At 44.4% G+C, this 14959-nt stretch overlaps 1 protein-coding gene across 1 annotated transcript in view; it reads right to left on the reverse strand.

Moving 5' to 3' along the window:
• Window positions 1-14848, reverse strand: part of POMT2 (protein O-mannosyltransferase 2) — a 55371-nt gene extending 40523 nt beyond the window's left edge. The window contains exons 1-2 of the mRNA XM_049770386.1: window positions 14564-14848; window positions 5578-5662 (exon numbers count right to left, since the gene is read on the reverse strand). Of these exons, the coding sequence (XP_049626343.1) occupies window positions 5578-5662; window positions 14564-14799 (321 nt within the window). The 5' untranslated portion in view covers window positions 14800-14848. The remainder of the gene's footprint in view (window positions 1-5577; window positions 5663-14563) is intronic.
• Between the last annotated feature and the right edge of the window lie 111 nt (window positions 14849-14959).

The following is a 14959-nucleotide window of genomic DNA, read 5'->3' on the forward strand; positions in this document are numbered from 1 at the left end:
GCCCCAAGCCTTGAATTTTTTAAGAAAGAAAAGTCTCAGGGTCCACAAATTCACTTAATAAAATATAAGATATAAGAAAGACAGGGCCAATCAAAGATTTAGATGCACTAAAACTGATGGTGGCCATCAAAATGGCTACCCTTGCCCACTGGACTCCAGAGACGAGCTGCTGGTCCACACTCCCAGACAACTGCTTGGGTCCAGCATGCACAGAGAGCTTAAGACCCAACGATCTCAGAGTCTGATTGTGGACAGAACATTATGTCTCTGAACTCTGGCTGATAAGCCTTCATTGCTGGGCTGTGGGAATTAGCAGTAAATGCTGTAGGTATGACCCAAGCATGTGCACTTAGTAGGCACTTACCAGGCACATGTACTTGCTTGTACTTTCTAGGCATCCAAAATGCAGTTCCCTGGGGGCCAGAGAGATAGCACAGCGGTATGGCATACCTTGCATGCAGCTGACCCAGGACTGACCGATTCAGTGCCTGGCATCCCATATGGTCTCCCGAGCTTGCCAGGAGTGATTTCTGAGCACAGAGCCAGGAGTGGCCCAAAACCCAATCAATCAATCAATCAATCAGCTGAAAAAAAAAATGCAGTTGCCTAAGCTAGTTTCCTAAGGCACTTAAATCAATAAGAAGCAACCCTAGAGAAAAAAAAAGTTTGTGGGTGAATGGGTAGGGGGTTCCTATAAAACAAAATACAAATGGCTAATAAAGATTTGTTTAAAAAATAATAATGTGGGGCCAGAGCAATGATGCAAAGCAGTAAGGCATCTGCCTTGTGCGTGCTAGCTAGGATGGACCGTAGTTCTATCCCCTGGCGACCCATATGGTCCCCCAAGCCAGGAGCGATTTCTAAGCGCATAGCCAAGAGAAACCCCTGAGAATTACTGGATGTGGCCGAAAAAACAAAACAAAACAACAACAACAATAATAATGATGTGGGGCCAGAGCGGTGGCACAAGTGGTAAGGTGTCTGCCTTACATGCGTTAACCTAGGATGGACCACAGTTCGATCCCCGGGTGTCCCATATGGTCCCCCAAGCCAGGAGCGATTTTTGAGTGCATAGCCAGGAGTGGCCCCTGAGCATCACAGGGTGTGGCCCAAAAAGCAAAAAAAAAAAATATTTTTAATATATATTATATATATTAATATAATACTAATAATGTGGGGCTGGAGTGAAAGTACAGTGAGTGGGGTGCTTATCTTGCATGCAGTTGACTAAGGTTCAATCCCTGGCTTCCCTAGAGTCCTCTGTGCCTGAAAGGAGTGATTCCTGAGCTCAGAGCCAGGAGTAACTCCTGAGCACACCAAATGTGGCCCAAAAACAAAACAATAATAATGCTCAATCTCAAAAAATGCATATTAACCTCTATTACTTTCAAATTCATAAAGTTTTAATGCCAGAGCTGATAATAGGGGAAGCAAAAATTACATTATCATTATTTTTTGTTTTTGTTTTGGGGACCATACTGGGTAATACTCAAGGGCTATTCCTGGCTCTGCACTCAAAAATCACTTCTAGAGGTGCTCAGGGATCATATGGGATGCAGCAATAGAAGCCTGCAAGTCAACTGATGCAAGATAAATGCCCTACCCACTGTAATATCACTTCAGCCCTAGTATATATTACTTTTGTTTAAGGACAATTTAACCAATAGCTAGAAAAAACTATCATTTGACTCTAGTTTAGTTGCAGAGAATCTTTCAGACACATCTGTACAACTATGAAAAAATGCATGGGGCCGGTGAGGTGGCGCTAGAGGTAAGGTGTCTGCCTTGCAAGTGCTAGCATAAGACGGACTGTGGTTCGATCCCCCGGCATCCGATATGGTCCCCCCAAGCCAGGAGCGATTTCTGAGCTCTTAGCCAGTAGTAACCCCTGAGCGTCAAATAGGTGTGGCCCCAAAACCAAAAAAAAAAAAACAAAAAACAAAAAAATGAAAAAAAAATGCATAACGATGTTCTTGCAGTATCATTTGTTTGTTTTTGTTTTGTTTTTGTTTTTGTTTTTGTTTGGTTTTTGGGCCACACCCAGTGGTGCTCAGGAGTTACTCCTGGCTGTCTGCTCAGAAATCGCTCCTGGCAGGCATGGGGGACCATATGGGACACCAGGATTTGAACCAACCACCTTAGGTCCTGGATCGGCTGCTTGCAAGGCAAACACCACTGTGCTATCTCTCCGGGCCCTTGCAGTGTCATTTGTAATGACTAAAAAGCAAAAATAATATAAATGCCCACCAATAGGAGAGGGGAAAAAAACTTCTGGCATATCTGTATAACAGAATGACAATCATTAAAAATAATTAAGTATATTTTTATGTGCTAATGTAGAAGGAACTTAAGAAATCATCACAAAAATACAAGTTACTCAGTAAAGGAAAAATAAATGGACAAAGGCAGCATATAGAACCTGAGTGTCCTGAGAGTCAATCTACAGAATAGTTTACCAATGGGGTCAAGGAGGCAAAGAGTGGATGGGAGGGGGCCTTGGGACATTGGCAGAGGAACACTGGCAATGTGGTATGGCGAGCATGTGCAAAGACCACAACTAAAAGAACAGCACTGTGGCTGTGTGCTAGAGCACGGTGACCTGATGTGCAACCCCTGGCATGCACCATGACTCTGTCATCACAACAATGAAGGGAATAGAGGTAGAGGATGGAACAAAACTTCAGAAAAGAGTTACTTTAATAATAAAATGGAATAAAAATAAAATAATAAAAAATTCTAAGAGGATATAGTAGAAACTCAAGCATGACCATGATTACCTCTGAGGAAAGTAAGGAACAGTAGCTTTTGACTCTTTGATTTGATCCTGTAAGGATCAAATGTTTTTGCCATGTGCAACTGTTTTCACTTGTTTATATGGGGCTGGAGCAATGGGGTAGTGGGTAGGGCATTTGCCTTGCATAAAGTTGACCCAGGTTCGCTCCCCCGGTCACCCCTATAGTCCCCTCAGCATGGCCAGGAGTGATGTCAGAGTGCAGAGCCAGGAGTAACCCCTGGGCATTGCTGGGTGTGGTCCCCAGTTAACCAAAACCAAAAAAAGGATGGATCTGGCTGGCTGGCAGGTGCTCAGGGCTGGGCCTAATGAGAAGTGGGCAGGCATCAGCCTCGATGTTCAGGTCACACCTCCAGCCTGTTACTTCAAGGGCCACTTTGAGTCTTCTTCACTGGCTTGGACTCCTAATTCATGAAAGCTACTTTGCTCTCTCCTAGATTTCTAACTTGCTCATCATTCTCTTTCAGCCAGACACAGCACAGTATCATCAGGATATAAATTGGGGGGCCCATGAGCCACACTGTGTGTGGCAACTTTAGAAAGAAGTGTCCAGTCTACGGCCATACCATCCTGATCTCAGAAGCTAAGCAAGGTCGGGCCTAGTTAGTACTTGGATGGGAGAACGCCTGAGAATAGCAGGTGCTGTAGGCTTTAAAAAAAAAGAAAGAAAGAAAGAAGTGTCCAATTTATTCCTTCACACAGATCAGACAGTAGTCAGGAAGGCGAAAGGACCAACACACACCTGCCTTCGTGTGCTGAGCACCAGGAGACTCCAAAGGTAGACAGGCAGTAAGTAGTCTCCAGCCAAAAGACCAGACAGGGTTTCCTATGGAAAACCTCTTCCGCTCTCCCCACCAAAAACCTCAAAACCAAAATAAACAGGTGAGCCCAGGGCAAATATTCAACTCACTGTATTGGTTAATATCCTTGGCAGTAACAGATGTAGAGTGAGTACTGAATCAAACAAGTTCAGGAGGCAACATAGTGTAATGGTTATGAGAGCAATCTTTAAGCTAGTGTGAACCTCAACACTACCACTTACTAGCAGGGATAAAACAATACCCACTTACGGAGATGGAGCAATAGTACAGCAGGTTGGGTGCTTGTTTTGCATGTGGCCTGCCCAGGTTCAATCCTTGGCACCCCAGTTGGTCCCGAGCCTGCCAGGAGTGAACCCTGAATGCAGAGCCAGGAAGAAGCCCCAACCACCCAGGTATCCTCCCCCTGCCAAAACCACCAAACAAACACACTGAGTAGGGCTGTTGTGTTCTTAAGGTGATGCATGTGAAGTGACTAGACACCACACTGCTTTAATATTACTGCTATCCTGGTAAAGGAAAGATGCACAGTTTTGTTCCTCCCCTATTCGCTCTGTTAATTCTGAAACAGGGTTCTAATGTCAATTCCTCTCTACCCCTCCCATGTTCAGAGCCTTCTCCTTCACCCCTACCCAAGTTCCAGTACCTCCCTAAGCTCACCTGCCACAGATCCCCCTCTCTCCCTATCTGTGCTTCAAGATCACTGTTTTGTCCAGGCTAATTTCTACTCTATTTGGTGCAGAAGTAGTTACTAACTTCTAACTCTGTAGTTAGGAAGAACAGGAATGAGTTGCCCACAGTTGCCTTACTTGCTTTCTCAGAGAAGTTTGTTCAAAGAGTTAAAAGAATTCTGATAGATGGAATTCTAATTGTCTTCCAATTGAGAGAAACAGGTCAAAAAGCATGTTTGCAGGAAGGGAAGGACAAAGTTTGTTCCCTAGTGGGCAACCAGCACCCCCTTAAGCTACGTGTGCTTTATGCAAGCTCATCCTTCTCCCATTTCCTAATTTCAATTGAGTGAAAACTCACATGCCTCAAAATTCACCATTTTTAGTGAGTTAATGTGACTCCACCTGGATTTAGGTGTATCTACCTGAGACCCGCCCATTTCTGGGAGGGGTCTTGGGAACCGGATATTATGTTAACCTTACCTGCAAGACCCCTCCCATTTTGGGGAGTGGTCTTGAAAGGTAATATATAAAGCTTTTGACCCAGGGGATTAGGGCCTTTTGGTATTTTGCCAGTATGGAGGTCAAAGGGAAGATGGCTGAAAGGAGTTAAGATGCAGGGCTAGCTAAGAATGGCTGAATGCTTAATAGGTTATGATGTAGGCCACACATGTGGTGGATAGGGTATGAATAAAGCTGATACTTCCTGAAGCCCGACTGTGAGTGAGATTTCTACCCGCTCACTTATGAACCTCCAAACCCGTAGGTGAAGGGAGTTGCAGAGCCAAGTGGCCTGGGATGGCAGAGAAAGGTCCCTCCATCCATCCAGCACCATCATTAATTATTTAACACTACAAGTTAACATCGGTATTTTTCAGTACAGTTACCAGTACCTAATTTTAGAACTTTTCATCATCTCAAGAAGAAATTATATACTCTTTCGTAGTCACTTCCCAACTCCTATCCTGTTCCACCCTGCCCCAGATTCTGGCAACCACTAATCTGTATTTCATCTCCATGAATTTTCCAATTCTGGAATTTCAAATACAGGGGATCACACAACATATGTCTTTTGTGTTTGATTTCTTTTACTTCGCATCCTGCTTACAAGATTCACCTGTGCTGCATATGGATCAGTACTTCATTCTTTCTACAGCTCAGTAATAATTCTACGGTATAGCTATAGCTCATTCTTATTTCTCTTCCCATTGATGGATCTACCAACCCAGAAAGAAATCCCAAACCACACTTCCCACTGCAGCCCTGGGGAGTGGTCGTGCTCACCTCACCCTCCGCTCACCTTTCCCAGAGGCGGGTGCACATCAAAGAAAAAGGTTCGGTTGATGTAGTAACTCCCCATTTTCCCAAAGTGAGTCTCGTCCCAACTATAGGAAAACAGGAGAGAGGAATAGTTTTTTTTAATTATAGTATTGTAAAACATAAGTAGCCTTAACAAAGCAAGGTAAAAGTTAGAGTTAAAATTAAAAGCTTTGAGCTTCAAGTCATTAATGAGAAAATTTGAATTTAAAGAAAAATAGCATGGGGGCTAAGTGATAGAACAACAGGTAGGGTGCTTTTCTTACACACAGCTGACCTGGGTTCAATCCCTAGCATCCTATATAGCCCCTGCATGTATTTCCAGGAGTGTTCCTTGAGCACAAGTCAGGAGTAAACCTTGAGCATAACTGGTTGTGGCCTCCAAACAAAATACCAATTAACAACAACAAAAAGTCCTCGATATAAGTAAAAGTCCTTAATCTGAGGGAGTAAGATAGCATACTGGTCACTGTCTTTCACAAGGTAACACCAACAAATATTTACCAACCAGTATTATCAAATCTAAGTTAAATCTATAATTAATCTTTGTCTTGAGCTTCTATGTACTTTGAAAGGACAAATAGTTTTCCTGTGAAATAGAAAGGATAATAGCTTCCCCAAACCAGCTCATACCTAACAGAAAATACATTATGATTACTACCACAGCTTATACTGAATCAACTTTCCAGAGACCTTTATCTCAGGTCTTATTCTAGAGGTCTGATTTTGCTCATCCACCTATAAGTAATGTGTTGGCTACAATCTTGATTTTAGAAAAAAATGAACTCATCAGGTATGAAAACTGAGGGCTTTTCAGGTGAAAAGCTTAACATCCATTTTCACTGTCCAAGTTCTTTTAGGGGCAATTATGTGATCCGAACACATTAGTTTTTCAACAGTGAGCATTCTTGTTCTCAACTACATAAACCTGTGCATGCCCTTGTGTGGGTTTCAAGGTAGCAGGCTGGTTATCCTGCAGAGCCTAGCCTTTCAAATCTGGCAGTCTCTCTCTGCAGTTCAGCAGAGGGGTAGCTTTTGAGGGACCTTCCATCCCAGGTCAACATTCAGGAACTGTTATTAACATCCTACAGCAGAAGCAAAACATGCTTTTCTAAATAGTGTTGTTGTTGTTGTTGTTGTTTTAAATATATTTTGGGTCACACCCAGCAGTGCTCTGGAGTTACTCCTGGGTCTGTACTCAGAAATTGCTCCTGGAAGGCTTGGGGGACCATGTGACATGCAGGAATTGAACACGGGTCTGTCCTGGGTCGGCCATGTGCAAGGCAAACACCCTACCGCTGTGCTATCTCTCTGGCCCCAATAGTGTTGTTTTTTAACTCAGTGGACCCAAGAAGGCATATTCTTCTTTATTCTTTCACATGGTGTCTGCCAAGCACACTGACATAAAGTAAGGACAGTGACATGACGATGTCAAAGAGACATCTACCTTCCAGGCAGGGGAACAAAGGTTTGCAGAAAGAAGAGAAATGTAAGGGCCAGAGTGATAGTACAGAGGGTAAGGCATTTGCCTTGTACGTGGCTGATTCAGGTTTGATCCCAAGTGGGTCCTAACCTATATGGTCCCCTGAGCATAGCCAGAACCACACTTGAGCACTGGGTGTGCCCCTTCCCCCAAAGAGAAGAGAAAGTAGTCCTAGCTCAACCACTTCCTACAGGGACATAACCACCTCTTTCTTAGGTACCTCGTCTCCTCACCATGAGGACAATGGTGTCCCTGTGTACCCACACTGAAACTCATAGGACTCAATTCAGATAACACATATGGGAGAACTCTGTAGTCTAAGAATGACCCACATGTGCTAGGTATTACTGAACTGTCCCAACATGTGGCTAACCTTTTGTTTTGGAACCAAAACCATGGTGATAGAAATCAAATTCCTGTGGCCCAAACGTGTGCTCACCCCTTGACCTATCTCTGACTCTATGGTTAGTTCTGATGTCTGTTTGGAAAAATACTGACAAATAGATTTTTACCACAGGAAATTTCCCAAGTAGGGGCTAAGGTTGTGGCTCTGCAGTAAAGTACTTGCCTTATATATGTGAGACTGGATGTGTGTGTGTGTGTGTGTGTGTGTGTGTGTGTGTGTGTGGGTGAGAGAGAGAGAGAGAGAGAGAGAGAGAGAGAGAGAGAGAGAGAGAGAGAGAGAGAGAGAGAAAGACAGAGAGAGAGACAGAAAGACAGAGAGACAAAGAGACCCTGGGCTAGTGTGCATGTGTGAGACCCTAGGTCAACTTGTGTGTGAGCAGTGGGTGGGTGTTTTTTCGTTTTCCTGGGTCCAGAGTGCAGCAAGCAGTTATGAGAGGATAGGCTCCCTCTTAGAACAGAGAAGTGTCTTAATCACTGCTCCCCAGATCATCTCTCTCAATGGTGAGGCAACACTAGCCTATCCTGGCATCCCTACAGACCCTGGCCATCACATGGGTCTTTGGAGGCAAAAAGAATTAATAGAAACATGTCAATGCCCATCCTGCTTGCTGCTCTGCCAGCATCCATAACAGTGACAGACTGTCTCACTAGCCTGTGAGGAGGACAAGTATTAACCTGAACCTGAGAGTCCTGGCAGCAAAGCCAGAGGGCTGACAGGGGAAGAGAGCTCTTCCCTGGCCTGGTTTGAGCTTCTGAGAAGATTTCCTGGAACACATGAGGCCAAGGAAGGGAATAAGTACTCCTAATAGTACCACTGTCAAGAAGCAGAGTGGGAAGAGGCAGGATTGAAACAGTGCCCTGGGCACTGTTTGGTGGCTTATGGGTGAAAGACAAAAGTCATGGTAAAGGACAGCAAGCCTGGCAACACCCACACCAAAAGGCAATAGGGAGAGGACTGCTGAGTCAAAGCCTATACAAAAGGAGCCTGCTGTTTAGTACACATTGGAGTAAAATGAACTTCAACTCAAGTGAATCAACCCAAGGTCACGCGTCTTGTTTAGTGGCTCAGAGCCTCGCTCTTGCTTTGAGTCCCAGGACTCCTCCCAGCTACCACAGCCTACCAGCTTTCAAGAATACCTACAGAGTAAGAGCCCAGATAATACCAAAAGGCTATCCTCACCCATCTTCAAATGACAATGGGTGCTGGGGGCTCGAGGGAAGAAGACTCAAATTCAGAGCCATGTGGGACACAAACGCCACAGCTCCAGATGACTCTTTGAGAGAAAGGGGAAGATTTTCTAGGCAGGGAAACTAAAGGTGAAGAGGACTCCACCATGACAGTGTGCCTCGAAAAAAAGACTCAGCAGGAGCTTGCTGGAGAGAAAGAGATGTCCAGTCTAGGAATGCCTAAAGGATAAGGTTCTGGCCATCCTGACATCCAGCATTTCCTACTCTACCCTAACCTCGGGCCTCTAGATTCATAAATCAAGAATGCAAAGCACTCAAATTCAGTGAATAGAATTTGAAGAACAGGTTTCTTGTGGAAAGGAAAAGGAAAGACTGTGGGACTGGGCCTAGTACTATTATTGCTGCTTCCACTACTAAATGAGTAACTGTTCCTCATCCCATACCTATCAAAGAGGATTCTGAGGCTGTTATGTGTTGAGATATGAGCCAGACTAGAGTGGGCCAGAGGAAAAAAATCATAAGAAAGAAAAGGAAATCACAACTTTAAAGACAATTACTGTCAGGATTGCTGAGTTCATTCACCCAGATAACAGGGACACCTGCAGGACCAGGCCCCAAGATCTTTTAATGGGGGACCTATCAACTACCATCAACATAACATAGCTGAAATTGAGTCCTTTCTCACACCTAGGGATTCTGGATTGATATTGTCTTGCTGGGTAGGAAGGCCTCCAGACCTTTAATGGTCAACAGAAATGGAAATTTAGGATTTAGAGGCGGGAGCAATAGCACAGTGGCTAGGTTGTTTGCTTTGCTTGTGGCCACCTGGGTTTGATTCCAGTATCCTCTATGGTCCCCTAAACATGCCAGGAGTTATTTCTGAGTGCAGAGTCAGGAGTAACCATTAAATACTACCAGGTGTGGCTCCAAAACATATATGAACACACACACACACACACACACACACAACACACACACATCATTGGGACTTAACTGCTGTTAACATCTTCTATGCTGTTCCAGTCCATTATCTAACTCTAGATATACCTTTGTGGCCCTTGAAACTTAAGCAGTCAGATTTTTAGCCCACCATACTATGAAAATTGATGGGGTGTGAGTTTAGGAGTGAGGGAAATAGCCATCTAAAAATGGGCATAGTCCAGTATCTGATGACGTTCCATAGGCCTCCCCTTTAAGGACACCTGAAATTTTCAAGCACCTAAAAGTCTCCCCCTAATTTTCTAATTTTAACTTCCCTCACCTCCATTCACACCTACCTAGTAAAATAGTTTGGTCACCTAACACAATCTTCACCAGAAAGATCTCATCTCCTCTTGGTCACCAAATGGTGATCACAGAAAGGTCAGAATTACCGAGTTTTTTTTTCTTTTGATTTTGGGCCATACCTGGCGATGAGCATTATTCCTAGAGGTTACATCAGGAATTATTAATGGTGCATGGGGGAGGGGGAATCACCTGGGATGCCAGGGATCGAATTGAATCAGGGTTGGCCACATGCAATTTAGGAATTCAGCCCCATGGCCCTCTGCCATAAACCACTCTTTCCCCTTTAACTATAGTCTGTCAGTTAACAGATTTTCCCTAATTGTGAACTGCTGCCTTGGATCAGTTGGAGGAAGCCTGGATAAGGCCCAGTTCTAGAGAGCCTGCCTGCTGATCTGAGGGAGCCTGCTCATCTGAGGGCCCAGGGCTGGCCTGTCTACCTGCCCATCTGCCAGTCAAATGCTGCAGCGAAACATCTCCAGAGAGAATCTGCATCCCTGCTTGCCTGACCGCCTGCTTAGCTGTGCTCTTGTTGCTGCTGTTGCTGTGCTGGGGGATATGTGGTTTTTCACTTGGTCTCTGACTTTCTGTGTGCATGTGTATGCGAGTGTGTGGCCCTGAAAGTCTATGGACTCATTAAATGCTACTTAGCCCCTCGCACTCTCAGTTTCTCTCTCTCGCTCTTGGTCTCAGACCCTTTTACCTGGTGATTGCTTATCCCCTACATTTATTGTGAATGAATTAGCCCTACCTGTTGTACTCTCTCTCCAGCTTGACAGATTATTTTGAAAACCATAAATTCTTTCCTGATCATTCCCGGGCATGATTTGCTTTTGTTTCTCTTAATAGCAATGCCAGATCAGTCCATCAGAGGAAGTAGGAGGGGTCTCCAGGACACCAATTTATTAATTAATGGAATACACAGACTCACTGAAAATACTTCCATCCAGGGCTCACATGGGCCAACCTGGGAACATAGTGAATGAGTCTCTGTCAATTTTCTAACCATGACTATAGCCAAAAAATCTGGCTATGAACTCAGATAACTAACTGAAGAAGTAGAGAGATGGGTTGTATAATGTAAAGCCCTAACATATAGCAATGGAAGTATAGCAATAACCCCAGTATCTGGGTGTGTAGATCTCTGAAAATGTAAAGCAATGGCAAACAAAGTCTTTTTGTCCCTTAGGCTTAGTATCCTGCCAGACAACACAAAACAACTAAGTCAAGTGACAGCTCTAGCTGACAATTTAATCAGAAAAGTACTTCAAAAGTTGGGGAAAAAAACAAAACCACATGTAGATGTGGCAGGTATAGAACTAGATCCCTATGTCTGATATCAATTCTAACTCCCCAAACAGAGAGAGAGAGAGAGAGAGAGAGAGAGAGAGAGAGAGAGAGAGAGAGAGAGAGAGAGAGAGATTGAGGTTGCAACCATGCAGTGCAACTGCCCAGATGGCTTAGCTAGTCCTCCACTGTATTGGAAGTCTAAATAAAATCTGATGATGATCCAAAGAAATATTTATTTCGTTTTGGTGCCACACTTGCCAGTGCTCAGGGGTTACTCCTGGTTCTGTGCTCAGAAATCACTCCTGGCAGGCTCAGGGGACCAAACGGGATGCTAGGGATCGAACCCAAGCCTGTCCTGGGTTGCTGCATGTAAGGCAAATGTTCTACACTCACTCCAACCCCAATTCAAAGAAACTTTAACAAAAATCTTGAACTGAAGTGAACTGCATACATCACATCATAACATCAAGAAGAATAGACCCGATCCAGGACCAAAGGTGGTTGGTTTGAATCCCGGTGTCCCATATGGTCCCCCGTGCCTGCCAGGAGCTATTTCTGAGCAGATAGCCAGGAGTAACCCCTGAACAATGCCGGGTGTGGCCCAAAAACCAAAAAAAAAAAAAAAAAAAGAATAGACCATATAGTTATCTGACAATGGCATTAAAGACCAGAGACCAATCTAAACCATTGTGCACAAGTCACAAGGGACAAGAGCGACCTTAAACTAAATTCCAATTATCGAAATAAGGCTTCCAGGATCATTCTCCACCGCACAAGGTGCTGGAATGTAAATGCCAGTTTGCCTTCATCCATTGGCTTGGAATCTTGTTCATGGTAGTCTTTTTTTTTTTTTCTTTTCTTTTCTTTTTTTGTTTTGTTTTTACCTTCTTTTATTTTTCTATTTTTTTAATTTTTCATGGTAGTCTTAATTAAAAGTTTTATGATACAAACAGAAGGTGCTCGCACCAGCCTCTTCAGTCAAGTTAGAGTAGTCAATAGAGTTGCACTTTCCCAAGGAAACTGCCAGAAGCCAAGACAGTACAGAATCAAGTACTGAAACTACTGGGAGCAATCTTCCTTGTATTCTTGTACATTCTTGTTATGATGTGATGTATGCAGTTGGGTACTTCTAGGTACATCTTCTAGGTACTTCTAGGTACATCTCAGTAGGTATGCTAACAATGCAAGTCCTGACAGCACTTTACCCTGGCCATTTCTCAGAGTTGCATTTACATCAAGCAACTTTGAACGTGAGGTAATGTCTCTATCTGGAACAAAGAGTAAGCTATTACTTACTATAAAGCAGCAGATTAAAAAACAACAACAACAACAACAAAAAGGAATTAAAAAAGGGCCAGAGAGATAGCATGAAGGTAAGGCATTTGCCTTGCATGCAGAGGGACGGCGGTTTGAATCTCAGCATCCCATAAGGTCCCCTGAGCCTGCCAGGAGTGATTTCTGAGTGAAGAGCCAGTTGTAACCCTGAGTGCTGCCAGATGTGACCCTCCCCCCCCCCCAAAAAAAAATTAAAGCAGCAGATTCCCCAAGCTTGTTCATTAGCTGCATGGCAATCCCCTGTGGATGCAACCTTCTAAACTCAATGCATCAATCCGTGGAGCATAGAGAATGGGGCCAGAAACTGATCCCAATTTCCTAAATTTTTGTTGTTGTTTTGTTTTGTTTTGGTTTGGTTTGGTTTTTGGGTCACACCCAGCAGCGTTCAGGGTTTACTCCTGGCTCTATGCTCAGAAATCACCCCTGGCAGGCACAGGGGACCATAAGGGATGCCGGGATTCGAACCACTGTCCTTCTGCATGAAAGGCAAACACCTTACTTCCATGCTATCTCTCTAGTCCCGCCAATTTCCTAATGTTAATGCTCATCTTACTGCCTGTGCCAAGAGTACTAGCTTCTCTCATCTGATACCGCAATCTCAAGAAATAACAAGATCAGAAATTAAGTTAATAAAACTTTAGCAGAACAGCCTGAATAGTATGTCAACTCGCTTGAGGAGTTTAGTTTGTTTTTCTTTAGTTGTTTGGGCCATATCCAGAGTAAAGAGAGATTTGTGGTGAAGGGGAGCAGGTGGATCTGGGGAATCAAACCTAGGGCTCCTGCATGCAAATTATGGTTACACCATAGGGCTAGGCTGGGCTTCCAAGAGTTCACTTCTAATATCCCCTTATCTTCCCTTCCTCGGCCATTCTGAGAAAACATTGCCACTTGCTGACCAAAGTAACCATTTTTCCGGATAGAACAAAAATGTTTCCTTCTTCCATCCGGAGACTTATAAAAAATAGATCTCATGATGAAAAATAAACCAAAACAAAATGACAAAACAAACATGATTCAATCGACAACCGAAGGTTTACAAAAATAAAGTCTTCATTTAAGTAAATTTCTCCTGCCGCAACAATGCTACTTTGGCTTCCCTGGCACCCTGGTCACCACTCCTCAGCACCCAAGTTGTCTCCAGTTCCTAAGGAAAGTTAAGAAGGGTCCATCTTCTCCACGGATACCTATAAATTCTATATATTAGGAACTCGGGCCTTGGGAAATTCTATGCTAATAGAATTGGGACATCAGTGATGGGAATGTTGCACTGGTGAAGGGGTGTGTTCTTTTTTTTTTTTTTTTTTTTTTTTTTGTGGTTTTTGGGTCACACCCGGCAATGCTCAGGGGTTTTTCCTGGCTCTGTGCTCAGAAATTGCTCCTGGCATGCACGGGGGACCATATGGGACGCCGGGGTTCGAACCGATGACCTTCTGCATGAAAGGTAAATGCCTTACCTCCATGCTATCTCTCCGGCCCCAGGGGTGTGTTCTTTACATGATTGAAACCCAACAACAATCATATTTGTAATCAAGGTGTTTAAATAAAGTTATTAATAAACAGAAAAAAGAAAAATAGAATAATGAATCTTGTTTAAAATATTTTCCTATGTTTTTATAATTATTTTTGTTACTATACTGAAAATAAGTTCTACACTAGATCACTACTCAACTTAATTTTCATTATATTTCCCCATTTAAACAAAGAAAAGAATTCTAGACTGAGAGATTCTATCGTGTTAACAATAAATTTTGATTAAGTGAAAAAAAAAAAAAGATAAGAAATAGAAATTCCAATAGTCCCTGGAGAATTTAAATCCCCTTTAAAACCCCAGAGGCAATCAACCAAGCATTTTCCCGCCCACCATCACCTAAGCCCCGCCCCTTCCACAGAAAGTCCCACCCCTCGGAGCCCCCAGATCCAATCAGAGCACGCGCCCTCTGCCCGGTTGCCATGGTGCCCGCGGGAGTTTCCGGTCCTCCCCTACCAGATGTGCGCCGGCTGGTCCAGACGGTGGAAGCGGGTGGCGAAGGACAGCAGCGTCACCAGGGCGACTAAGGCCCACCGGCCGGCCGCATGCCAGCGCAGGGAGCCCCACGCGGCCCGTTTGGGACTCGGCGGGGCAACCTCCGTGGCCTCGTCCGGGCTTCCGGCCTTGGCAGAGCGGCACCTCCGGGAGCGCAACTCAGACCCCGGCAGGCCTCCGCCCAGGGACGGCGACATCCTCCCCACCTCGACAGAGTCGCCTAGCGGCCCCAGCCGTCCCGCGAAGTCACCGAGCGCGGGGCTTTCTGGGAAATGTAGTTCTCGGTGCTGCCGGCGCAAAGCATGACGGGAGTGGGCAGCGGCTCCGGGAACTTCAACTCCCAGCAGCCTCAGGGGC

Source organism: Suncus etruscus, chromosome 3 (assembly GCF_024139225.1).
Source record: "Suncus etruscus isolate mSunEtr1 chromosome 3, mSunEtr1.pri.cur, whole genome shotgun sequence".
In the NCBI taxonomy this organism is placed as follows: domain Eukaryota; kingdom Metazoa; phylum Chordata; class Mammalia; order Eulipotyphla; family Soricidae; genus Suncus; species Suncus etruscus.